The sequence below is a fragment of the Pseudorca crassidens genome, chromosome 12, assembly GCF_039906515.1.
Source record: "Pseudorca crassidens isolate mPseCra1 chromosome 12, mPseCra1.hap1, whole genome shotgun sequence".
Taxonomy (NCBI): Eukaryota; Metazoa; Chordata; class Mammalia; order Artiodactyla; family Delphinidae; genus Pseudorca; species Pseudorca crassidens.
In genome coordinates this window covers 4,970,886-4,998,400 of record NC_090307.1, presented here as the reverse complement: position 1 = coordinate 4,998,400, position 27,515 = coordinate 4,970,886, and the positions used below count along the sequence as shown (strand labels likewise).

General features: G+C 42.8%; 1 protein-coding gene across 2 annotated transcripts; it reads right to left on the bottom strand.

The window, feature by feature from the left end:
* CYB5A (cytochrome b5 type A) lies at positions 1–27,407 on the bottom strand. Of its 2 annotated transcripts, XM_067698840.1 has the most exons (5): positions 27,153–27,406; positions 8,604–8,732; positions 6,819–6,848; positions 3,096–3,130; positions 1–1,360 (listed from the first exon to the last, which is right to left on the bottom strand). In XM_067698840.1, the coding sequence occupies exons 1-5, from the start codon at positions 27,279–27,281 to the stop codon at positions 1,279–1,281; spliced, it is 405 nt and encodes a 134-aa protein (XP_067554941.1). In that variant the 5' UTR covers positions 27,282–27,406; the 3' UTR covers positions 1–1,278. The 2 variants fall into 2 exon arrangements, with proteins under 2 accessions (XP_067554941.1, XP_067554942.1); XM_067698841.1 differs by lacking the exon at positions 3,096–3,130 and having other exon boundaries at positions 27,153–27,407.
* Positions 27,408–27,515: the final 108 nt, after the last annotated feature.

Sequence of the window (27,515 nt, the reverse complement as noted above, 5' to 3'; positions counted from 1 at the left end):
TTTTGTTCCAGGCTTATGTTTATTAAAATCTAAACAAAGGATTCCTCTGCAAGGTATTTTCCCATGTGATAGAGACAGCTGCCCCACTGCCCTCCTACATTCGCTCTAACTTCCAGTGACAAAAAAGGCAGAGGGTAATACATGTCATTGATTATAAAAATCTATGCTCTGTAATTTAAACAAATTCCTTTCCAATGTGTTTAGTTATTTCTGAAGAACTCCATGGCTCGTCAGTCGGCGAGCAGGCCAATGGACAATCATTGCTAACTACAAAGTACTTCGAGTCTGTAAATTCAGTTCTCAAGTTTCGACATTTAAAGAAAAAAGCACTGGGCAGAGAATAATAAACAAAGACGGGATGACTGAATCAGTCCACTCAATCAGTCCACACCAGAGTTCTTCATGGCCCATCACCAGAGCTAAATTTCTTCAAAAGTCAGATTCCAAATGTCCCACAATCTCTTTCACATGTGTGTTTTTACAAATTAGGGAATCAACATTTCTTTACAGGAGCACGTAAACAGTTTTCACCTCTGCAGGAGGAGTCTGTAAAACCTGAGAACCTGTATAGCTGAGAATCTCTTCGGAATGACATGTTTAAGCTGAGAGAATGGACGGTGGTAATGTTCTCTCATGGTTCACAGTCTTTTGTTGATGTTGCTGGTGTTTTTAATCAAAGAAAAGATGGAGTATCTTTTCTAGGTCTTGCAGGCCACTTTCTCTTTTTATCATCTATATGATTGTTCAAGTGGAACAATTATTAGAAATCTTTAAGCTGTTATTTCTGGGCCTTCCTTAATTTCCTTTAAAAAAAAACTACATTGGAAACATTCAATACCTGATTATTCAATTAGATGAAGCAGCACAAGAAGAGAACCAAGGACATCCCTGCTCACATCAGACAGACAACTTGGATCTGAAAGATTAGCAAATTAAATGACCGCCAAATAATCAGATTCCAAACATTAAAGACAATTACATATCAAACAGACAGCCAAACATGGTGGTATGTTTTAAAGGATTGTGCCCACAATAAGCAAATGACATAGTGGTGGAACATCAAAACAAAGCTGATGGATAAAAAGGCACGCTCTAAACGCTCAGGAGCAGAAAGGACAGTTCTTTTCGTTTGTTTTGTGTCTAATGCAGGAGGAAAGGAAAACAGGTGTATTCAAATCATTTTCAGGTGCAGGGTTCTGTCAGTTGAAGCAGTTAACGGTGGCTTCTTTCTCCCCAGACCAAAGCAGTCTTTTCTTCCATTGGCTTCTGAGAACGTGTTTAGTGTTCCGATGTGTAGAAGTGATACATCAGGGCTACAACCAGTGCTGAGATGGCTGGGATCACCCAATTGGTCCACCAGCTGGAAAGAAACAGCAGTGATGCTTGCATGGTGTTCAAAGGAGGGCACTCAAAACTGTGCTCCTTCTCTCTACCATGAAAGTCACCATGGCATGTTTTTATTACCTCTCCAACTTTTTTGGATGAAAAGGTAACTGAATTGCTGAAAGTGCAGTGAGTACAACACATGTCCTGGTATACTGGCAACTGGTCTGTCCTTCCAGCCTTATAAGAAAACTAATGTCCTCCCGGTTCCATTTAGATCTGTTTCTATGTACTTACACAAAGAGCTATGAATCACTCCCCCGACAGATGCCACCTAGAACTAGTGACTTATCAAAAAGACACCAACTCTGGGTTACATATCACAAGTTCACGAAAGTGAATATTCCTAGCAGGTTTTATTCTAGTTACATCCGTAAGTGAAGAATTGAAAATGGCACTGAACTGAGAACCGGAAGACCAAGGTTCTCATTTCAAGAGAGCCGTCAGCAAGCTCTATAGCCAAGGGCAAATCACGTCCCCTGAGCATAAAGTTAAGGAGTGTGAAGCATGGGATTACTACGGTTGCTACTAGCACCACAGCTCAACATTCTGTGATTTTGTTTTGAAAATCTACTCTTTACATGTGTGTAGTAGGTTTAACGTGTTAATAAACAACAGGCCCAAATTCCTTAACTTGTGGTGTAAATTCACAAAAATCCCTAATTTACACATTGTTCGGTCCTGATGCATAGAATTTTTGATCTACTATAAATGACAGATGATATCAGGGGCAGGGTTAGGAAGATCTTCAATACAGATTTGAACCTATAATTTCTTAGAAAACAGAAATTAATGTATAGGTTTCAGAATCTGAATAAAGAGCCGGTAACAGCTACGTATACATATATTTTCTGTCATAAACTTTCTACCCTTTAATATTCTTCACATATCAACCCATTCAAAGATCAAGTTCAAAATAAAGATTTAAATTGCAAAAGGATTATAAGTGTAATTTGGTAGGTTTTCAGTTTCCATTTAGAAGGAGACTGACATTTCAGGGGAAAGCAAGAGGAAATAAGGAAATACTGCAGGGAATGTACCAGAACACTGACAGCCTGGGGGCAGCAAAATTTGACAGGGTGAAATTAATAAGCAGGACTGTGTAGCTTTGAGCTTGAGTCCCCAAAAATGTATATAATGGCAATTAAACAAGTCAGGATGGTAGAGCTGCCAAAAACGTCATTATGATCTTAAACCATAATAAAGCAAAATCTAGTGCTTAGAACAAGTGATTCATGCTACACTGGATTACTGCATTCGAGTTTAAGACCAACCTAAAAAAGGGACAAGGGAAAAGTGAGCCATGCTTAGGGAGGTGTAATCATGACAATTTAAGAAACTGACCACATATCAAATGAGGAAGGAAATGAGGAATGTCCGCCTGGAGATTAAAAGATTGCCCAGGTCACAGGACTGCCACGGGGGAACAGGAGACTACATTTGTTCTGTTCCTTAAGGTAGATGCAGCTGGAGGGTGAGATCTGGGGTCGCTCTAAAGTGTCCATGGTCGGAGCTGTCAGACAGTTGAGGAGGGAAGGCCCTGGGTAGTCTGGGTGCTAAGTGGAGATGACCCCTGGCCTGTCCACTGAGAGGCACACGGCGGGAGCCGGAGCAACAGAGGCGCCTCGGATGAGGGGAGAGGCCCCCAGTCCAACTCTGATTTTAGGAGCCTTCTGATCACAATAATGCTTTTAAAGAAAACTACCACATACCTGGAATTAGAATCAATAGTAGTAATAAGAGTTTCCTGAAACACAAGAGAAAAAGTAAAGTAAGTTAAGGGGAACATCTAAACATTTATTCAATTGACTAAAACCTGTTTTAAAACAAGATCACAGGGCTTCCCTGGCGGCGCAGTGGTTGAGAGTCCGCCTGCCGATGCAGGGGATGCGGGTTTGTGCCCTGGTCCGGGAGGATCCCACGTGCCACGGAGCGGCTGGGCCTGTGAGCCATGGCCGCTGACCCTGCGCGTCCGGAGCCTGTGCTCCGCAACGGGAGAGGCTACAGCAGTGAGAGGCCCGCGTACCGCAAAAAAAAAAAAGAAAAAAAAAAACAAGATCACAATAGTTTATTCAATTCATTCTTCTTATTCAGTGCATTCTTCAAAAACAGTTGAAAGGGAAAATTATATCATAAACTTCTCACCTGAATACCTAATTTCACCATTTTTTCAGAAGAAAAAATAATTAGATAATTTGAAAGAAAATGTTAAAAATTAATAGGCTACCTAAAATATTCTGCACATCTAAATACTTTAACATAGAAACCGAACACAGGTATCATTTATACATATACAGAACCTATCATTATCTTTAAAGTTTCATTATCTTTGTTTCATTTTTCAAATGCATGAATGAAATGTTCAATAAAAACATCAGTTATTTCATCAAATCTCATATGAAGTAAAAGTGTACCCAGATTATATAAAAAGACATGTCAACCAAAAAGAAAAAATAAGAAGTATCACTTAAATTATAACAGTCTGGACCACCTTTCCTGGCCTTCTTTAACTCTGTCAAGAAGGCTCTAAAAAGACACTGGAGGCGTCACAGGCTGACTTCACACTGTCACCCACCAAGAAACCTTCAAATGCCGTGGTCTTTCAGTTACAGCCTGTATCACTTTCCAGCACTTTCTGAGTGGGGTCCTTCCTGTCAGTACCATGAAAATGAACTACGGATGGCTCTAGGAAGACGCATACTTCCCCAAACAGTGGGGTAACTAAGGCCTAATGAAATGTAAGCTTTTTCGGGCTTAAAAACTTGTTAAGAAGCATTCTTTTGAAGCGCCACACCAGCAAAAGTATTAGTGCCTCAAAGAAAGGTAGCCAGAAATAAGGCAGCTTCACAGAGTTCTATCTCTGTAGTTTCCCAAAACACAAGGTAAAAAACCATTAGCAAAACAATCAGCGATTTGCAGTGAGGCAAAGCTACACACAGCAAGGCGAGTTAAAGACATTCCCATGGAAAGGCAGAAACCTTCCAGGAAGAGCAAGCAAAGCAGTTGTGAGACCCACCAACCTGGTAACATGGCCTTTAAGATTCCTGACACAGGAGGAGGGAAAAAAATAGTCATTTAAAAGAAAACTTCACAGTTATTATCTTTTTAAGCAATATTAAATCTTAGAGACTACAAAATGTATCCATAACTACTGCAAGATTAGGTTTCAAATTTTGCATAGATGAATAAAATTAATAAGGATTACTAGAAGTAACTGGACAATGAGAAAATATTATTTAGCTATTAGAGACATATAAAGAAAGACATAATCAGTTCTGAAACAAATACAACAGTTCATTTAAGGTAAATTATTGTCACACTAGACAGCTAAGCCTGAAATAGTAAACAGAAGGCAAACACGGATCTGTTATTTTGTTATACCGAGCACATGCATTTCACCAAACATGCTGACAACTCGGCATGGAAACTTGGCTGGCTTGCCTTCCACTACTAGTGCATCGTCACCGCCAGCAACAACAATGATCCTCTAAAGAGCTGAACTGTAAAAGACAATATGCATTTTTGATTGCTTATTATCTGTTAGGCTCTTAATCCAGGGATGCTTAAGAGTTAAGGCAAGTTTGAATTAGCACTTGGGCCACAGTTGGGTTTTGGTATGTAACTAACAAATTTGTCAGAACAGGGAAAAAAGACTCTGGTCTTTATTACAGGCTGTGCCTCCTGTTCACTCCGTGACCTTGAGGGGTTCAATTTCAAGCAGGAAAAGGTTAACAATGAAATCAGTACATGATAAGCTCTCAATAAAAGCATGCAAAGCCCACTGAGCTTTTGCAAATCAAAGTCACCTCATTTATAACTTCATCTCACTTAGCCTATTTCTTCACTGGAAGGCTTTCCTAAAAATACTGCTGATGGAGTGATGCCTTTGATGCGAAGGCTAGAGCCTACGGAGGCATGAGAGACTTGCAACTGCCAAGCCTTAAGTGGGTGCTAGCAGTGGGTCTGCAGTGTGTGACCTTGAACAAGGTCAAAGCCTGGAACAAGGTTGAGTTTCATTGCCTTCACCTTCCCTAGAAGGTCCAGGAATTCCCCCGTGATATCATGAGAACCAAATCAATTCACTAACATAGAAATGTTTTGAAAACTGCAACCACAAAATCCTATCAGTAGGTATTGCCACTAATGATATCGTCCATGTCAAATTGATAGACCTGGATTTGCTAACTTAAAAATGTGTCTCTGTGTCTACAAATATCTTAACTTGGCAGCTTCACCGTTTCCCTTTGGGCAGGTTCAAGCTAATAATCTTTGGTGCAGATTCCTTCACAATTTGAATATCTTCAGCAGACAAAAATTCAGACCACAGTGTACATTTATCAGACTGGAGATAGATGGAATGGTTATAAGACACACCCAACAAGGAACACTCTCTTCTGATAAACTAGAAGCACAGAAAAGATAAATCTAGGAAAGTGGTCATGTATTTTCTTTCACTGTGTCTGCTTATGGCCTCTAAGAAAAATAGCAAGTTCCTGTCCCATATTCCTCCAGTTCTGCTCTAAGTCAGCAAAGTCACATATGTTCTAAAGGAAGAGTCTGCCTCTCAGAAGTAAAACAGTTATGTAGGAGATCTTAGCTCTAATTGGTGCTTGCTTTCTGCTGGTAGGAATCGTGGTTCAGGACATGGCTGGACCTACATTAGTTCCAAGTTCAGGTAACAAGCCTTAGCAAATCCTTGTTTTACTACAGCTGAATGATATGCACCAAGCTTACTAACATACTGAACACCTAATGGGAAAAATTACACTTTTTCCCTGACAGACTTTAGAGAAAAAGCAAAAAACTTCATGTATCACAGAATTTCAACAGTCCAAAAAGGAGCCTCAAAAAAGGTACTAAGTCATCTAAGTGAGGTGATCAGTTAAGAGAGAAGGGCTAGTGAACCAGGGCATAAGAGTAGCACTACTAGAATTATTTTTCTTCCTTAAGGAAAAATACATCAAAAAGTTCTTTAATTAGCATTAAATTCAATCAACAAATATTTACTGAATACCTACTATGTCCCAGAGACATGAAGATGAAGAAGACATAGGTAGTGTCCTTAAAGGTTTAAGTATTAAGACCTCTGCTCAGATTTTAAGTTCTCTGAAAAGAAGGCTTATGTCAAATCTTTCAGATCAGAAGCACAATGCTACTTATAAAAAGTAGCTCTTCAAAAGGTATCTGTTGATAATTATGGTGAAAAAGTTATTTTAAGTATTGAGAGTCATGTGACAAGAATATACAAGCTATCCTAATGAAATATACTGAGCGGCCTAAACAAACAAAAAATTTTGCTGAGACAACAGGGTACATATTCATCTAACCTAGAAAGACCTAAGCTGGTCTCAGGTAAATAAATGCCCTCCAGTTTGACAGGTATGAAATACAGCGCAGATAACTATAGCTGAGATACTGGAGATGGTCACACTTACCGAAGGCTTGGTTATCTTTGACCTGTCATCCTGCAATTAAGAAAAAAAAAAGTAAGGTCCATTATGAAAGGAAAAACATCTGTAAAACTACCATTTCCAAAGTACTCGCTTTTACTGAGATTTAAAAAAAAAAATTATTATTCAGTAATTAGCATTTTAGGTTCCATCTAGGTTATCAAATACACAGTTTGATCCATCTGACTGCAAAAATTAATAGCAGATTAAGTGCCTATATTTATTTCGATCTAGCGTTCCAAAGTTTAAAATAGCATGATAGTCATATTTATATGCTGATCTGTATATATATTTATGATCTGTAATTCAGGGAGCAGCTGAGACCTACTTAGATTCTTCCCTTCTATCCTCTGAAATTCACTTTGAGGTGGGGGGGGGTAGGGTGTGTGTGTGTGTGTGTGTGTGTGTGTAATTTGTGTGGTATCCTCAGTGAATTCCTGCAGTCTCCCAATTATAGGGTTATAATCTACTCCCTAAAGGGTGATCACAGGTGAGGCAGAAATGCTGCAGTCACAGCCTGAAATCCCACCTGCTCTACCCTCACAAGCTTTGGAATGGAAAGAATAAGGACAGGATGGAACATTTTAAGGGAAGGCCTTTCCAATTACCATACAACTATTTCGCTTTGGTGACATATGAAGATAAAGATGAAAATATGTGGATGAATAAACCTTCCTGATAAATGAAGCTTCCTTTCTCAAAGTACCATCTCCCACCACCAAAAAAACCACGTCTCACTCGACGGAAACTGCTCTAAAACAGATTTCCTACCTTCAGGCTTCCCCAAAGAGCCTACTTCAACCTTTCCTTTATTCACAGTCACTACAAGAAGCATCAATTAGATGCAACAGAACTTTTTGTATGGCTGTTTTTCATATGGTTTCTAGGTGTGCTCACTGGGGTTGAGGCTATTTGCTATGTTTTTTTCTTGTTGGAGCCCGCTTCTAGGAGCACCTCCACCCCTTCAGGTTGGCCACTGGTAACGTGCCCAGAGCTGGAGGAGGAGAAAGGAAGGCACTGGCTCTGAGGAGAGGTCCAGGGTCTCTCTAGAGGTGAGAGGGATCTACCTGTCTGCTCCAGATTCCAAGTTTGCACATCTCCAAGTTTGCAGCTATATTCCTGATGACTTTGGTTGACAGATGAGTGAAGTTATAAATGTATATTTTAAAATGCTGCAGAAGGGCCTAAATTCCTATTACAGCCCTGGGTTTACATAAAAGCCAAAACAAGCCTACGTTTCTGCAAAATCAGTCCATGGACTGCCACCAAAGATGCTGTTCTCAAAGGTCTCAGGTAGAGTGACAAGGTTGAGGACTATGTGTGGGTTTTACAGAAGGCAGAGTTTATTCATTTAACATAGCTGATTTTTTTTAAATTTCTAAATCATTTTTTAGAATTTAAATATCCTCAAACTAATGAAAGTAGAAAGGAGTTTCTTAAGAAAAATATTCTGGTCAAAGAAGAAAGACAGACAAAATAACCCTACTCTGGGTCACTACCCCCACCTTCTAAAATCTGCTGCTCAGGGAAACTTCAGAGTCTGAGACGCACTGTCCCCAGGACGTGACCCCGGAGTGAGAGGATTCTAAGTGCTGGTGAAAAGTGCAACCAGGGAAATACAAAGAAATTTCTGGTCAATTTATTTCTAAAGTCAGGAGGAACTGTTTTTTGCTTTTCTCCTTTTTCAATTTTGTAATATGCAAGTCTACAGATTCGAGTAAGGTCAACCCACAGCCTTAAAGAGAAACAAGGCCCCCAAAAGGTGCTTACTGGATGCAGCTCTCCAATGATAAACGTTTTGGACAATTCTCGAGCATCTGTAGAGTGTCCGACATCCTCAAAGTTTTCAGTAGCATCACCTCCAGCTTGTTCCCTTAAGACTTCTTCCCCACCAGGGTGCTGTTTGAAGGACAGACAGAAAAATGAGTATGTTTTCCAGGCAAATGAGTTAAAAGGAAGTGGCCAGTTTACTTAACCAAATAGGCTACTCCAGAAGCCACAGATGACAATGTGGCAATATAAACCATTCACAACCTGGGTGAAAACGATTCCTTTGTATTCAATTTCCTACTTGAAAGTACAGACAAACTTTCTCCAATAGTAAGACATTTATTTCCCAGTTATTCACATGACAATAAAACCATTAGGCACACATTTTTCATCCTTTGGGAATGTCCTCTTTGCTTTTCCATAAAGCTCTCAAAATCTCAAAAAGCTTTTCTCAGTCTTTACCCAATCTACATCTTGAATGCATTTCCACACTTATTTAAAAGCCTTCCACTGGGGCACAGAATATGAGTCCACTTAAACATGGGAAGCCGCCCTGGAGGTACAGGCTGTTGACTGGCTCACTCTGAAAGCCAGCTTGAAGCTTCCTGATGCATCTCCAAGGCCGTGGCAATGACAAACGTGGTTTGTTAATTCTCGAACAGTCTGTTTATTCTTAGGCACAGCCTGACAGGCACAGAAGCAACAACGTGGGAGACACAAAATGACTAACTTATGCAGCACACACAAATTATGCAAATTCACAGATTGTTGTTTCTTCTGTGTGGGTGGCTTCATTCATGAGTTCCTTAACTTTTGGGTCCTGTTAAAGATATGTGACCATAGACAAGTTTCCCAAATTAAATCATTATTTTCCAGTTACAGCCTATCTTCAAAGGAAAATTTCAAATGAGGTTAAAAACATAGATTGGGGCTTCCCTGGTGGCGCAGTGGTTGAGAATCCACCTGCCGATGCAGGGGACATGGGTTCATGCCGCGGTCCGGGAAGATCCCACATGCCGCGGAGCAGCTGGGCCCATGAGCCATGGCCGCTGAGCCTGCGCGTCTGGAGCCTGTGCTCTGCAACGGGAGAGGCCACAGCAGTGACAGGCCCGCGTACCGCAAAAACAAAAAACAAAAACCAAAAAACAAAAACATAGATTGGCCTTTTGTAAACAATCAGAAAATTATACAAGTTTTAAAAATACAGAATTTTGGGACTTCCTTGGTGGAGCAGTGGTTAAGAATCCGCCTTCCAATGCAGGGGACATGGGTTCGAGCCCTGGTCCAGGAAGATCCCACATGCCGCGGAGCATCTAAGACTGTGCGCCACAACTACTGAGCCTGCGCTCTAGGGCCCGCACGCCACAACTACTGAGCCCACACGCCACAACTACTGAAGCCTGCGCGCCTAGAGCCTGTGCTCTGCAACAAGAGAAGCCACTGCAATGAGAAGCCCCGCACACCGCAATGAAGAGTAGCCCCCGCTCGCCGCAACTAGAGAAAGCCCGCACGCAGCAATGAAGACCCAACACAGCCAAAAATAAATAAATAAAATAAATTTATTATATATATATATAATTTTATCTTTAAAGTGCTAAACTGAAGAAAGTAAACATTCTACTTCATAGACCGTAACACAATAGTCTTCACCTAAAACAAAAGGACTTCTCAACTTAATTTCTCATCAAGCACAGGAAACAAAGAAGTATGTGTCTACATGTATGTATGCACACATGCATTGCATGTGCAAGTGTGTATGCATTATGCATATGTGTATGCATGCACATATGTAACCATTTATGATTCAGACCCTGCCTAAACCATTTATAAGGCAGTTTTCATTTTTTTTTTATAAGGCAGTTTTCTAAGGAAAAAATAGAGAATGAGAGAAACATCTTGGGTTATATTGGTTTGAATGACCACTGTTTAGGAAAAAATATAGAATAAATGAATTGATGCTAAAATACATTTGCTCTACTTTTTAAGATTATTTGGATTTTTTTAAACAATTAGTAAGGAAACAAAGCCTAAAAATTGATTTTTGGAAAAATATAATTCAAGTCTTGGTAAGACAATAAATATGGGACTGGCTTGTTATGTGCAGGGAGAGGCAAACAGAGACACACTGCCAAGGAAATCAAGTCTAAATCATGATGGTGTGGAACTCCGCAATTCGTCTTGTCACTGTCCTCACTCTTGTGACTTAAGTTCATGCTGCCGTTTTAATAAGCAACCATCACATTTGAAGACTAAAAGAAATGCTCTTCCTTACCTGCTGGCGCCCGAAAGTGACACAGAAAGAAAACTGGGAACGCTGGTGTTGGCGCCGTCTTGATTATTCCCAGAGATGGTCTATGTCTCCCATTTCTTTCCAGAAACTCTCAGAGAACATACTACTATCTTTGGGGCAGGTTATAGAATTTGGGGTAGCCCAAAGAAAAGGCAAGGCTTTGAAAAAGGAAAGTGGTATAAGAACAGGCATGCAAAGCAAAATTATCTGAGGATTTTCTAAAAGATTAAGGAAAAGACCAAAATGCCTCATTACAGGCAGGCAAGATTAGAGGTAACAAAAAAGAGTCTGACGGGGCTTCGCTGGTGGCGCAGTGGTTGAGAGTCCGCCTGCCGATGGAGGGGATACGGGTTCGTGCCCCGGTAAGGGAAGATCCCACATGCCGTGGAGCAGCTGGGCCCGTGAGCCGTGGCCGCTGAGCCTGCACGTCCGGAGCCTGTGCTCCGCAGCTGGAGAGGCCACAACAGTGAGAGGCCCGCGTACCACAAAAAAAAAAAAAAAAAGTCTGAGACAAATTTTGGTGAAGTCTGTATCAGAAATCTGTCCTGGTAAAGGGTCACTCGCTAGGACCTCCACTCATCCCACCGTGTGCAGGCAGTCAGCCGCTGTAGAGCCCAGAGAGAGAGAAAGACTGGAGGGAACGTCAGCGGTGACGGTAGGAGGACCCAGGAAGGACAGAACCGGTGGCAGCCATGGCAAAACAAGCCATTCCCACTGGAATTGTCCTTCTAACAAAAAATCTCCCATTTTTCCAGAGGAAGATTCCATTTTCCATGTGCATAATTCCCTGTCTGCTTCTGTAAAATCTCTACTTATTATAAGGTCCCCAAGTACCACCTTGCGCTGATAACATATGAGAATCTCCAGATACAAACTAGGGAATACCAATAAAATAAGTGGAAATAGCTTTCATTTTTTACATCTTTTTGTATATAAGGGTTATTTGCAAGCAAATAAACAGGAAATAGATTTTAAAAGATGAAACATTGGCATAATCCATAATTCAGAAGACATCAACTGTCACAATCTCTACCCATTCCTAAGAACACTTTCAGAAAGACATGGTAAATTCTTGTGGTATAAAGAGAATGGTGGCTACCAGGTCCTGGAATTACAACTGGCTTTCTACTGCTCACAGCATAAATGCTTTCAGCGATGCTGGCACAGTGGATCTCTTCTCCTTGAAATGTTTTCTTCACGTGGCTTCCAGTACAACAGGCTCTCCTAGTTTCCCTTCAACTTTATTTCCCCTCCTGATCTTCTCCGAGTCTCAACCCCAGCGCTCAGTCCTTGGCGCTCTCCCATTCCACCTGTACTAGCTCTCCTGGTGATCTTACCTGGTCTCCGACCCAGAATATCACCTGTTCTCTAGCGAGTGCAGTTCATTAGGCTTCCTTTGAGCTCCAGACTTCTCCCACATGCAACAGCCTACTTACCTGTTCACTCAATGTCTAGTGAGCATCCTGAACATAACATAACCAAAACTGAACGTTTTACTTTGCCCCCAGATACACTCCTTCCCAGTTTTTCTATTCGCAGTGAATGTTGCCACCATGCATACAGTTGCTGCAGCCAAAAACTAGAAATCAAACTTCATTCCTCTTTCCTTCTCACTGCCATCCATCAGCAAATCCAGCTGGTTATCTTCACAACATATTCAGAAGCTAACCACCTCTCCCCACTTCCAATGCTACCACCTTAAGACCAAACCAGCATCTCCTGAATGGACAACCACAACTGACCCCTAACGGGTCTCCTGCTTCTTCTCCATCCTTCCCACAATCGACTGTGCTTACTCCATCATGCCTGTTACCTGTTTACCTGTTACCTCTCTCGCTTCCACTATGACCAGCTACCCTGGACTAAGCTAACATCTGAGGATTTTCAGAACCCCTACATTTGCCTCTGTGTGGAATGCTCTTCTCCCAAACCTTGATGAGATTTCGTCTGTCCCCTTGTTTATCCCTGCTCACATGTCAGCTTTTCAGAGCCCTTCGCTGAGTTGCCCATCCAGAAGGGCCTACCCCATCCTCACACCACGGTCTCTATCCCCTCCCTGCTCTTTCCTTCACAGCACCTAGAACTCCTGAAGCTCTATTTTGTCAATCATTTGTAAGATTCATGAGGACAGAGGCCTTTGTCTGTCTTACTCATCCCTGCTGCCCGATACCTAGTTCAATGCCTGGCACATGGCAGATACAAGGAAGTATTTGTAAGCAAGTTTGGATAAATAAAGGAGATGTGCACGGCTGATTACACATTGGTCTTACAACTAGTATATGCAACTGGTTAAGTGACTGACAACAACTTTCCCATTCCAACTATTCTAGTTCACACCCCTTTCCTTCTCCTGAACTATAATAGTTCTTACCATTCAGAAACCATATAATTTCATATTCAATTTTGTTTAATTCATTTAATCCAAATATTTATGAATACTATGTGCAAAGCATCGCCTGGGACACACAAAAGTACATGAAAAATAGACACAATTTGATCCTGAAAAAGCATACAATTAATTTGAGGTTAAAGAAGAAAAACAGATATAGCCTCATAGTTTTGACTATTCATGTGTGACCCACGGCAGTGACTGCCACCATTCTATCTTCCAGGTCACTTACCCATTCTTCTGCCTCAGTTACTCTGCTACTGATTCCTTCTAGTGTATTTTTCATTTCACTTATTGCATTGTTCATCTCTGTTGGTTTGTTAATTCTTCCAGGTGTTTGTTAAACATTTCTTGCATCTTCTCGATCTTTGCCTCCATTCTTTTTCCAAGGTCCTGGATCATCTTCACTATCATTATTCTGCATTCTTTTTCTGGAAGGTTGCCTATCTCCACTTCATTTAGTTGTTTTTCTGGGGTTTTACCTTGTTCCTTCATCTGGGACATAATCCTCTGCCTTTTCATTTTGTCTATCTCTCTGTGATTGTGTCTGCCCTCTGGTGGATGAGGCTATCTAAGAGGCTTGTGCAAGCTTCCTGATGGGAGGGACCGGTGGTGGGTAGAGCTGAAATATGCATGGCATACTTGGGGCAACTGAAGAGACGAGTGTGAATAAAGTAAAACATGTGAGGCTGTGTGATGGCTTACTTCACATGTCAACTTGAGGTGAAACTTGATTTCTGGGAGGTGTTTCTAGATGAGATTAGCATTTGGATCAGTGGACTCAGTGGAGGAGATGGCCCTGCTCAATGTGGGTGGGCACTATCCAATCCATTCAGAGCTTGAATAGAACAAAAGGTGGAGCAAGGAAGAATTCACCTGTTTTCCTGTATCATTATTTGAGTTGGGATATCTTATCTCTCCTTCCCCCGCCCTCAGCCTCCCATTGACTCCTCTGGTTCTCAGGCCTCCACACTCAGACAATCACTCTACCAGCTCTCCTGGGTCTCCAGCTTGCAGATGGCAGACTGGGGGACTTCTCACCCTCCATAATCATGGGAGCCAATTCCTTATAATAAATCTCTTCATACATAAATATATATATGAAATATGTATGAGTATCTCCTATTGGTTCTATTTCTCTGGAGAATCCTAACACAGGTTGGATGGTTAGAAGGACCAAACCATTAGGGCCTTGAGAGCCAGTGTGAAGTGGAAGACACTGAGGATCACTGTGGGTTCCTGAAGAGCAGGGCGACCATGACAAAATGCCGGATGGACCTGTCATGGTTAGAACAGAGAGGCTCAAAATCCAGACAGGGAGAGCACCACTGCAGACATGCAGCAATCTGACCAGCATAGCAGCACAAACCCCTCTCTTTCCCTCTACCGGCCCACAGGCGCCAGCCTTAATAAGAAGCCCCTCTCGGCTTCCTGAAAGTCGGCTGCCCTCCACCTCACCTGTGAGCAAAGCATCCAAAGCATAAAACTCAACTGGAGATCTTAACTCAAAAGGCTAGGCTACATGTTAAAACCCCAGAAGTTCAGAGTCTAAAAGAACCTTCAGAGACCCAACATCCTTAAATTCACGGATGGATAACCGGGGGTCCAGAGAAATTAAGCCCAACATCGCACTGACAGTTCATGGAGTAGCAGGACCAGAACACTGGGGTCTGACTTACAGTCCAACCTCCCCTCTCTTTTTTGAATGGGCAAATTAAATGGCCGTTTTCATGTTTCTGAACACAGTGACTTTAGATGCCTTAAAAATAAAGTTTCTTTGTACATATCTCTTTGGGGACTTTGTTGGGGAATTTCACTTCTAGACCCCAAGAAATGTTGTCATTTGCCCTGCCTTCCTGGGCCTTAATAACTAAGGACAATTCAAAGGATAGACATGCTTCTGTCTCAGGGCTCTGTCTGGCTACGAGGCTGTCCCAATAAAAAACCCAGAAGGGAATGCAGAACCACACTGCAGTATCGCAATACTCATCAGGTCAAAGCCATTCACTTCGAGGGTTTGCTTAACTAGGCAAAAACGAATGATAATAATAGAAAAACCCTTTCCACATAAATGTAATGTTATATGGACCCAAAGTCCACCAGTTCTGGAGTTTTAAATAGGATCTTTCAGTCCAAACACTTAACACTGCCAGAAAACGGTGGCACAAACAAGACTGTGCATAAACAATGACTAGGCAAAACCAATTTATCTAAAGAGATGATCTTCAATAGTTAAGCCAAAAATGAAAACAACTATTTGGAGTGCAATCAATTTATATAAAATTTAGAAAAAAATAACAAGACGGCCAAATGTTTCCTATCATTTCTAGACACTGTTTCTGATAAGGCAAAGGGTGATGGCCTTGAAGCTGGTTGGGTTCCCCAGACCTCTGTTCTGCTCTGCCCCCCTGTGGACTGGGTGAAGGGGCTGGAACCTGCGTCTGCACCGCCTCGGGGCTTTCTGCACACCTTCTCACTGAACCCTCAAAGCTTAGGGACCAGAGGCTCACAGGCATCATCTGAATTACTTCTCCTCATTTCACTCTGAAAATGATGCAATGAAACATGAAACAAGGCCCATCTTTGCATTCCCGCTGCTGGCTTATGAGACCCACCCGCTCACTCAAACATCTGCCAAGTGCCACGCCAAGCTCTGTTGTTTCCAAGGTGGGTAAGTCATGGCCCTGCCCTCAGGGAATTACACTCCAGTGACATGCAGACAAGTAAGAGCTAAACATAGTAAGCCCCAGGTGCAGAGCCACGGCACAACAGAGGGAGGGATGAGCTCTCCCAGAGCTGGAGGTGAGAAGCGGCCAGGGATGGGTTGCTAAGGAGGGGGTGCTTAGTCCGGTGTAAAAGGTACACTGGTGGTTCACCAGGTGAAAAGGGGTGGGGAAGGTCATGTTCTATGCAAAGAAAATGGAGAACACAAAGGCCCGGAGGCAGAGACACAATGGCACCCCGGAGGAACTGCAGGCACTGTAAATAACCGGATTTCACATGGATAAAAATGCACTGTTGATCACTTTTTTATTTGTTTTTGTTTGGGGGAGGCAATGAGAAAACAGAATCACGCACATGTCACCTCCCAATTGCTATCAATAACCCTTCCCCATATCACTCGACAAAATGTTAAAGCAGACCCCTCAGCAGTCACGTATTTGGCCATAGCCCCTGCACCTTTGTTGCGGTTTGGTCTCCAGCTGTCTTGGCCTCCACATCCAGGTAGTACTGTGTTACAGAAGAAGCCCAGGTTTGGAAGCAAAGGAAGCTGAATTCAAGATCCAGCTCTGACACGTCTTAGCAGAGCAACCCAGGAAGGTAGCAGCTCTTCCTGAGCTTCCATTTCTCCATCATTAGATACCTCTCCCACTTAAACTACAGAGATTAGTGATATAACTAGTATAATACCTGGCATGTAATAGGTGTTCCATCAATATCAATTTCGTTCCCTTTCTTATTCAATACTGCACATTCAATACTGCCAGAAAGAACCTTGCACAGAACCTCACACAGCGCCTGGTCCCTGTAAACTGCTGAGGCTAAGTCCAGCACCAAACCCCAAACCCCAAGGGACCCCTTCTTTCCACCCTGCCCTTCATCTTGAAGAGATTTCTGTGGATTTAATCAATTGGCTTGATCCTACTAAGCCACAGACCCAATGACAAGAGTTAATAGAAACAACATACCATAAGGACAAAGAACATTCGCTACATGAAATCATTCTTAAAGGTCATTAGGATGAGAACAGATAAGCAATGCAGCTGTGAGCTGGTAACTATCCTGCAGAGTGCTGTTATAGTGTTCTCTCCTTGAAAAGAAAGAGAAGAAAAATCATTCATGGCTACTTTTATTTTATTTTATTTTATATATATATATATATATATATATATATTTTTTTTTTTAATAAATTTATTTTTTTGACTGTTGGGTCTTCATTTCTGTGTGCGGGCTTCCTCTAGTTGTGGCGAGCGGGGGCCACTCTTCATCGCGGTGCGCGGGCCTCTCACTGTCGCGGCCTCTCTTGTTGCAGAGCACAGGCTCCAGACGCGCAGGCTCAGTAGCTGTTGCTCACGGGCCCAGTTGCTCCGCGGCATGTGGGATCTTCCCAGACCAGGGCTCGAACCCGTGTCCCCTGAATTGGCAGGCAGATTCTCAACCACTGCACCACCAGGGAAGCCCCATGGTTACTTTTAGAGTTGAGACAGTAAATGTTTGGCCCCAAATTTACCATGAATCAAAGATAATTTTGCATTTAGTCAGTGTGCCCTGACCAATATTTTTAATTCTACCATCACTAAACTTATATCATTAGGTTAAATAAGTGAGTTCACTGGAGACGTAACAACTCCTGGGATCTCTGAAGGGAAGAGTAAGTCCCAGACTGAGAAGTAATGACCCTGGGGTAGAGGAAGGGGCAGGGACAGGTCTGCCTCCGAGGGACAAGAGCAGGGGACACCGAGGACAGGAGAGTTAGAGCACGCACCGCTTGCCTTGTGACCCAGCTCAACCCAACGCTCCTCATAAGAACAAGCAAAGCCACCAAAATTGAGGGCCCAGTGGAAGATGGGTTATGATCTAAGAGGGGCTATTCCTCTATCTACGCTAGGATCCATCTTGAGTTGGAATGGCCAACAGATGAGAGGACAGGACAGGCTACAATTGAGACTGAAAAGGAGGATTGAGGGTGGAACCAGTCCTCCTCAATACCAAATCATTAGGCCTATTTTTCCTTTTATATCTAGTGTTAAGAATAAAAAAAATTGGCTAAAACAGGCAACTGGAGGCAGGAGAGAAATAAAACAAGCTGTCAGGAAATTATCCACGCTGGCCCAACAGCCATTCTGCATCGATTTTCTAATATTTTACACTCGTAAACTTTCACTTATTCATTCAATAAATAACTATTTATTGAGTCTTTTCTATGTGCCAGCATTGTTCCAGTTGCTGGGATACTTCCTGCATTCACAGAGTCTACATTCCAGTGGAGGGAGACAGATAAGCAGTAAACGTGAGAAATAGGTTACATGGCATGTCAGAAGGTGACATATGCTACAGGAAAAAGAAACACCAGAGCAGGGTGGTGGGCCCAGAATGCAGGGGCTGGGGGGTGACCAGTTGTAAACGGGGTTCAGGAGAGGCCTCGTTGAGACAGCGAAGGAGTGAGCATGCTGCTATCTGGGGGATAACCTTCCAGCGCAAAGGGTTATATGGTGGAAGGCTTCCTGGCACGTTCATAGAAGAGCAAGGGCATCAGCATGCATGACGCAGTACGTGCCAGAAGGCGGTGGGACCTTGTAGCTGCCTTACAGGCTTGGCTTTAACCACAAAAGAGAGGGAGCTGATGAATGTGTTTTTTGTTTTAACTCTTTATATTGAAAATAGCTGCAGAGAGGTGTCATGTGCCCATCACTCAGATTCCTTCAATGGGCAACATTTTCCATAACTGTAATGCATCGTCAAAACCAGCAAATATCTTAAATAGGGGTCACTAGACTGACTTAGAGTTGTTGTGTGCACTTGTGTGTCTGTCTGGTGTATCTCTGTGTCCTGGTCTGTGGCACTTTCCCACATGCAGGTTCACAGAACACAGGACCATTCTGTCACCACAAAGGCGCTCCCCCTCCTGCCCCTTTGCAGTCCCCCTCCCCCACCACCTATCATCTGTTCTTCACTTCTGTGACCTCGTCATTCTGAGAATGTCACAGAAATGGAAGCACACTGTGTGCAATCTTTTGAGACTGTCTTTTTTCACTTAGCGTAATACCCTTGACACCCAGTCAGGTTGCTTTATTCCCTTTTTACTGCTGAGTTGTCTTCCCTCTATGCATGTACCAGTCTCACCAGGGACCCACTGAGGAACATGTTGAGTTGTTTCCAGTTCGGGGCTTTACAAATAAAGCTGCCAGCCCAACAGCCACTCTGTATCAATTGTCTGATATTGTTTACACTTACAAACTTTTATTCATTCAATCAATCAATATTGAGTCCTCTCTCTGTGCCAGCATTGTTCTAGTTGCTGGGATTTGCGTACAGGCTTTTATGTGGACATAAACTTTCATTTCTCTAGGACAAATGTCAAGGAGTGCTACTGCTGGGTCATACGGTAAGTCTATGTTTAGCTTTTTAGAACAGGTCGATTGATTTCCAGAGTGTCTGTACCATTCTGCATTCTCACCAGCAATGCATGACCAATTTAGCATTTCTACATCCTCACCAGAATTTGGGTTATCAGTAATTTGTATTCTAACAAGTATGTTATAGTATCTCACTGTGGTTTTAATTTGCACTTCCTTAGCAGCTAATGATGTTGGACATCTTTTCATGTATTCATTTGCCATTCATATATCTTCTTAGAGGAAATGTCTATTCAAGTCTTTTTCCCATTTTCTATTTGGATTATTTGTTTCCTTATTGTTGAGATTAGAAAATTCTTTATTATTCTGGATATAAGTCCTTTGTCAGATATGAGATTAGAAAAAGTTTTCTCCTAGTCAATGGCCCCGTCATTTCATTCTATTAACAGGATCTTTTAAAGAACAGAGTTTTTAATTTTTATGAAGTCCAATTTATCCACTTTTTCTTATATGGATCATGCTTCTGCTGTTGTGTCTAAGAACTTTGCCTAATCCTAAGTCTCTTCAAAATCTTAAAATTTTATATTTAGATCTATGATCTACTTGGGGTTAATTTTTATATAAAGTGTGAGGTTTGGGTCAAGATTTATATTTTTGACTACTGTTGTCCAATTGTTCCAGAACCATTTGTTGAAAAGGCTGTCCTTCCTCCATCAAATTGCTTTTGCATCTCTGTCAAAAGTAAGAAGTATCTGCATGGGTCTACTTCTGGTTTCTCTACTCTGTTCCATTGATCTACGTGTACGTCTCTTTGCCAGGACCACGCTTTCTTGATTACTGCAGCTATATCCAAAGTCTTAAATTGGGTGGTGTCATTAGCCACTGAAGGGTTTGAATAGGAAAGTGATAGGATCTGACATCTTAAAATAGCACTCTACTACCAAAAATACACAGTCAGGGGTGAGGGTCACCAGGCTGGAGGTGATGGTGCTTGGAGCAGGGAGCCGGCATAGAGGGGGAAAGATTAGTTGGATTCTGACTCCTTTATAAAAGTTGAGCCCACAGAATGTTCTGGGGGATTCAGTGTGGGTGTGAGAGAGACAGAAGGATCAGACATGACCCCAGGGTTTTCGACCTGAGCAAATGGATGGAAGTGTCATCACTGAGATACGGAAGGTGGCAGCAAGATGTGTGAGGGAAGGTCAGTTCAGTCTTCAACACGTTGTGTCTGAGAGGCATGTTAGAGATCTGAGTGGAGATGCGAAGTGAGTTGCGGATACGAGAATCCTGAGTGTAGGAGAGACATCTTTGTGACCTGGAGATAGAAATCCAGGAGCTGTCAGCACATTTAAAGTTGTGACACTGGATGAGACGGCTGAGGGAAAGTGGAAAACACTGGGCCCCGGGGCCTCCGACACTGCAGGATGAGACAGAACATCCCCCTTTCTGGTAGAAGACATTGGGCGGCGACCTGAAGAGGGTGGTGAAAGGAGGGCACACCAAGCAGAAGGAAAACTGCACAAAGGTCTTAAGGCAGAAACAAGCCTGACTTGTTAGGGACACAGAAAGGTGTGGAGGGCAAGGCAACAGTGTTACCAGCTGAGGTGGGAGAGGAAGGAAGGGGCCAGATCACGCAGAGTTTGTTACACCGGGAGAGAGGTGGCATTTTATTCTAAATGCATTGGGAAGCCATGGAAAGGGACTAAGCAGAGAAATGACAGTCTGTTTCTACAAAATGAAGTTTTTTATGTTCTTCTAGAAATCACATTCTTTAACACAATAACAACATACATTACCTGAACTGAAAACTCATAAATCAACAACCAATGTGATGGAACCACTGAAATCCTGAAGACTATGTCAGGAAACGGGCTCTGAAGAGGAAGACAGTCTAACAACTAGAGCCACAAGAAAGGAAGGTGAAGACGGACGACGGTGTGAAGGAAGGAGGGAGAGACCCTTCCTGAGGCCCCCAGGAATCACGTGTAAGTGAGACGGGGACTTTGGCAGACAAGCAAACACAGTACCACCCACAGCTCAGAGGGCAGGACTGAAATCAGCGAGGGGGTGGGAAGGAGAGGGCAGGGGATTAGCTAAATCCACAGAAGGATTTCATCAGAGCAGTAACCTCATCAGATTTCCATTCAGAACAAGCCCTTCCAGGCCAGTTACTTAAGAGGCCTTTAGAAAACAACATTTAACCTCTGCACGCATGCCCAACAATCTCTTTCTTGAATGAAATAATACAGATTCTTAAAATCATGCAGATGTCATCTGTGTTAGGAACAAATGGCATCCTTGAAGACTCCTTCAGAACTTTCTCTACTTAAAAACTCCCCATGGGCAACTGGAATGGCTGTTTTCTCCACCTTCTAGAAGGCAACACAGTAAAACGACAGCAGATGGAAAGAAAAGCACATTTTAGCCCTTTGACCTTCCAAAGGTTTTCTTTTTATTCTTTCACAACTTCCCTTTACTTTCTCCCTGGTTCCTATGGAGAACCCTGGATATGGGGGTTGGGGGGAAATCTCAAAGCAAATAACAGCAGCTGTGTACCAACTGGATGTCTGTTTTCTTTTAAAGCTGTACTAGTTATCTTAGGTCCCCTGCCCTAGTCACAGAGTTAGTGTTTTCCACTTTCCCTCGGCCATCTCATCCAGTGTCACAACTTTAAATGTGCTCACAGCTCCTGGATTTTTTCAACATATAAATTCTCACATTCACCATTGTGAGATGAGGCTCTGATGGCTATTTACCCAAGATGCCTGAACCACCTTTACCACCAAGGATCCCTTTACATTTTCCTCCTATGGATTTCATATTTTCTGAGGTTTATTTACCAAACTATGTATGTTAAATAATAATAACTTTTCCATTTCACACTCATCAAAGACATATTTGCAACTGCAGCTTTATAGTAGTATAAGATTCAGGATATTATCAAACTTCCTTGAAACAAACAAAGGCACTTGGGATTTTAGCACTAAATATGACAGTCCTACCAACAGTAAAGATGTAGGGTCCTCTGTGTTTTTCAAAATGAAGGACACTGAGTTTCAAGCACCCACACTCTCCTCCTGGCTCCCCAGGGCACTGAGGTCCCCCAGGCTTGGAACCATTCGTCTCTGCAAAGCAGGCAGCCATGTTCAAGGAAAACAACAAAAAGTAAGTCCTTAAAACAAAACCTGCTACAGAGAATACTGCCTAAGACTCAAAAGGCAAAAGTGAGTCAGAAGCCAACAGCTTTGTAAGGCAGAATGCTGTTAAAGAACATCTAAGATGCAGATACAGAGCATCAGAATCCCAAGATCACCAGAAAAAGTTCTACAGAAACAAGTTTCCATTTTGATCATGTAAAGGAGGACAACTTGACACAAAATATTATGCTTTATAGTATTTTTCAGGAAGGTGTCTATTTCACAAATTAAACATGTAAAGACTTGAACTGAAAGCAAGTTAATATTACTGCCATCAATTATGTGATATTTTCTTCTCATGTTCCACAGCACTCATAAGACCTGAATAAATGCTACTGCCCAACTCACAGAAAGGGAAAAGCAAACCATTTTTCTCCCTGGCCCCAAATGCCTGCATTTTCATTCAAAGTTCTACAGTCGTTAACCCTGCTAATGATATAATCAGAAATGACAAGACTCAAATTCACAAATATAAGTTCAAAAACTATAACTCAGAATTGAAAAACAAAACCCACCTACTTCAAAATACGTAGGCAGGGACTTCCCTGGTGGCACAGTGGTTAAGAATCCGCCTTCCAATGCAGGGGAAACAGGTTCGATCCCTGGTCCGGGAAGATCCCACATGCCAGAGGGCAACTAAGCCCGTGCGCCACAATTAGTGAGCCTGCACTCTAGAGCCCACGAGCCACAACTACTGAGCCCACATGCCACAACTACTGAAGCCCACGCACCTAGAGCCCGTGCTCCACAACAAGAGAAGCCACCGCAATGAGAAGCCCGCACAGAGCAATGAAGAGTAGCCCCCGCTTGCCACAACTAGAGAAAGCCCGCGCACAGCAACAAAGACCCAACGCAGCCAAAAATAAATAAATAAAATAAATAAATTTTCAAAAAATACGTAGGCAACAAGGCTCATAATCTCATAGATCAGTATCAGATAGTAACTGAACACCTGCTGCTATTGAGATTGCCAGTAATAAGGAGCCAATCTTCCCTCTCAGGTGTCTACCCTTCTCTGGAAAACAAAACAGCTTTATAAGGCTATTATTTCAGGAGATGGAGCTCACTGCACAACTTAGAAACTTCACTTGTGTTCCTGCCCAGAAGGTATAATTTTTATAATGCTCTCCTGTTTCAACATCACCTGCCAGATTTTCACCTTCACCTAAAATCTCATGTTAGCACTCAGCTGCATATGGTGCTACAGAAAGAAAGCCACACCCCATGCTGACCTGTACAGGTATAGGAGTTTGCATTTACTGTGAAGACCATACACCTGCCATTGTGTTATATGTTTAACCAGCATTATTTTGTTTCTTATCATAACCCCTCAAAGTTGGCACTATTGTCATCCTCCCATTTTATGTTAAATAAAGCATATGAGGCATAGAGAGCGTAGGCACAGACTAGGACCCCCTTCCATCCATCACAGTATATACTGTCTCAACATGAATACAGACATGCATATAGATCTATGATATATACGGAGATCTAGCCCATAATGAAAGTTCACTATTTAGAGGTAGGAAGGCAAAAAACAAACAAAAAACTTCTTTCATATTTGGGTAAGTTAGGGAAAGTAGAATCTTCTTTAGTTACCACGCAAAGCCTTCATGAATTTCTGGAGCTTTTAAATGATGGAAGAAAGGGGGCAGGGCAAGGGGGGAGAAACATATCTTCTGGGCTCCTTTCTCTGTTTCAAAAGAAGGGATGAGATAAATAGCACTGCCCTAACAACGAAACAGGAGGAATCTAGGAGGAAGTGAAAATTCTGGCAGAGCGCCCTGCAGGTCTGTGAAGGAGATGTTGAAGATGCAGTAAGCCACTGGCAGGGAATCCTAGGATGGCTAAGCTGGGGCAGGAAGCCAAAGCCTAGGACACTGCATTAATCAGAGATGGTCACAAAAAGTGAAAACAGATAGTGAAAACAGTAAATAGAACATATGTCCCCTAAAAGTAGAATCAGATGCTCTGGGAAGGCTGGCACTGCCGATGACCAGCTAGAACAGGCTGCAGGAGCCTCCTCCTCGCTGCATACCTTCATCCTTCTGATCGGTCCCATTTCACAATGTCAGCCACTGTCCTGTTCTACCTTAATCCAGACCAGCTCTGGGAGCCGGTCTGTCACCGCTGATGTTAGGCCCTACTCACCAGAGTCGATGCCTGACGCCTCGCACGGCCACTCCGGGTCCACTCCCCACTGCTGAACTAGACTCTGGCTGATACAGCACAGCTTTGTGTGTAATCCCTGCCCATGCATTGTTTTCTGTGTTATTCCTGCTTCCTCAAACGGAAACTTCGGAGAATAGAACTGATATCTCTTCCTCTCAAGTTCCACAGTCTCCACTATAAGAACTCAGCAGATACAGGATCACTGATCAAAAGGAAGGGCGTGAGTGAGTACCAGAGAGCAGTGGTGTCACAGATAGGCTATTCTGGGGAGTTTCTACCAAGAAGCAATTAAGAAAAGTTTAGTTTATAGGAACCGCTGTAAACTTGTTTTTATGTATCTCACTATAAACAGTAGTTTTGAGTTATCTTGCTATAAGTATTAGTTATCAAATATTAGTGATAAACTCGACTCATCGCATTTTTCTTGAGAGATGTTCTCCCCAAGCTACTTTTAAAGAAAGAGTATTGAAAACTGAGTGAAAAATAAAGGAATTTGCTGTCAGCTAATTCACCCATTGAACAGCTGGTTTGCATCTCTTCCCGTTTTGCTTAGAAAACCTTGTGCAATTCCTTTTCTGCCTCATAAGAATGAAATGTAAATGGTTTATAGTAAAGCTTAATCATCTTCTCTTCCTTATCTCCTGAGAAATGTACCCATAAAAGGTATGCAAAATATATCTTAGGGCAGTGATTCTTGACTAGCAGTGACTTTGTTGTCCCCAAGGGGACATTTGGTAATAGTTGGAGACATTTTTGGTTGTCACAACGGGGGGAGGGTGTGATACTGGCATCTGGTGGGGGGAGACCATAGAGGCCCCCTGTACAACACAATGAATAGGACAGACCCCACAAAAAAGAAAGAAAAAAATGGCAAAGCTTCATAACATAAAATATCCTATTATTTTATAAATGCTATTCTTTTTTATAGACACAAATAAAGAAAGCACACAATGGATCTTAAAATTCTACAATTACATATACCATGGGAAGCGGGAAGGAACAGTTTTAAGCAGACATCTGGTATCAATTAGACCTGACCTTATGATGCAGAATTACTAGTTCAAGAATCTCTGATAGCAAATAAGCTCTGTAGCTCAGCAGAAGGAACAAGACAGATCAGATCTGACCCCCTACTATAAACCACTCTTAACCAGATCAGGACACTATTTTATCTTCTGGCACATCACCTGAGGACAATTTAACAGTAATATATCTTACTAATAATCATCAACTTCAATCTTTAAAAAAATTTTTTTTAAAACATTCTCTACAAAACCAATGTCCTTTGATATAAATTGTGATCCAGCTCAGACCAGGCCTCTATCTTCATTTTCCTCACAAACTATGTAGAAAATTCCCATCACTAAGCATTCCTGTCTATTGTCTGGGGAAATGAAGGAGAGTAAGTGTTACATGAAGATTTATGACTGAAACTCCCCCACAGTGATATAACACAGCCAGAGGCAGCAAAGAAAAACTCCTTAGAATTTATTGCAAAAATTATAATCAACACAAAGAATCTCATCGAAGAAATGTTTTCCTCAAAGTTAAGCAAAGTTACTTTACAATTCCCAAAGCTGCTTAAGGATGAAGTTGCACTGGCATTTTTCACTTCACTGTCCCTCCCCCTTGCTCCTCATCAAAGCCACATACATACCCCCACGCTCACTCGCAGGAGTCCACTACTGTACCTCACCGAAGTCGTCACTGGATACCTTAAATATCACTGGGCGCCCTCTAGGTGAACAGCGGGTGGGTGGGCGTGGATGGTGGGGTGGGCTTGTGGATGCCAGGGGGAGAGCCGGCGCAGACCACACCTGGACCTCCGAACTCAAGGTCCCCTCTTGTGGGATCCCACAGCTCTCAAGGTGGGTGGTCTCCAACCGGCTCCAATTAGGAATCCACTCCAGGAATAATAAGTGGGACGACCCCTGTCCTAGATGAAGACCTGGTCTATGCACACTCAAGGATAAAAAGGATCTTCAAAAATCCTTCCGTAGTTGCGCTCTCTCTTAGGAAGACAGCTCCAGATGAGATTTTGTTTCCCACGAAGTGCTAAGTGGTGCTCTCCTACATGCCCGCGAAGGGTCTCGGGAGACAGTTTCTGCCCTACAAGGGCTGCTAAATTGGTTCACCTGGTCGCGGCAGTGGCTTATGCACCTCCAGGTGTGAACACGCGGGCGCGCAGCCTCAGGTGTACAAACTCGGGGTCCGCTCCCAGGTGTACAGACTCAGGGGGTGCACACACAAGTATGCAGACGCGGGGAGCAGCTCCCAGGTGTGCAAAGCCGGGTGCGCACGCACTGGTTAACACACTCAGGTGCGCACATAGAGCCGGGCAGGTCAATCCCACCACGCTGCGAACGGCAAGTCTCGACAGGGAACCCCCAAACTCCATTCGGCATCCTGCCTCCACCAACTCACCTCCTCCAAAAATTTGGTCAAATCGTACACCTTGTAATGCAGGATCAACCAGGTGCTCTTGCTGTGGTTGTGCTTCTGGATCTCTTCCAGGGTATAGTACTTCACGGCTTTGTCGGACTCCTCTGCCATTTCGGAATGCGGCGAGCCTCAGGCCCTAAAACTAGCAGCGCAGCCGGGCGGAGTTCAACCGGCGTCTCCGCTAACTTACCCCGGGACATTCCCCACGGCGCTACTCAGCGCCTGGGCAGGGAGGCAGGCACTGGGGTGGGGGTGGGGGGAGGCCGAAACAAGGCCTCCGATGATTGGCCAAAATTCGTGTCACTCAAGGATCCCCCCCTCGGCCGACACTCCACCAACTCCAAC

Bases quoted from the DNA above. Each gene is read 5' to 3' on its own strand.
- CYB5A (XM_067698841.1), bottom strand. From the start codon at position 27,281: ATGGCAGAGGAGTCCGACAAAGCCGTGAAGTACTATACCCTGGAAGAG. The intron at 8,733-27,152 runs GTGAGTTGGTGG...TCCTTCAAACAG, and splicing joins TGACCAAATTTTTGGAGGAG to CACCCTGGTGGGGAAGAAGT. The intron at 6,849-8,603 runs GTAAGCACCTTT...TCTTAATTGCAG, and splicing joins TCATTGGAGAGCTGCATCCA to GATGACAGGTCAAAGATAAC.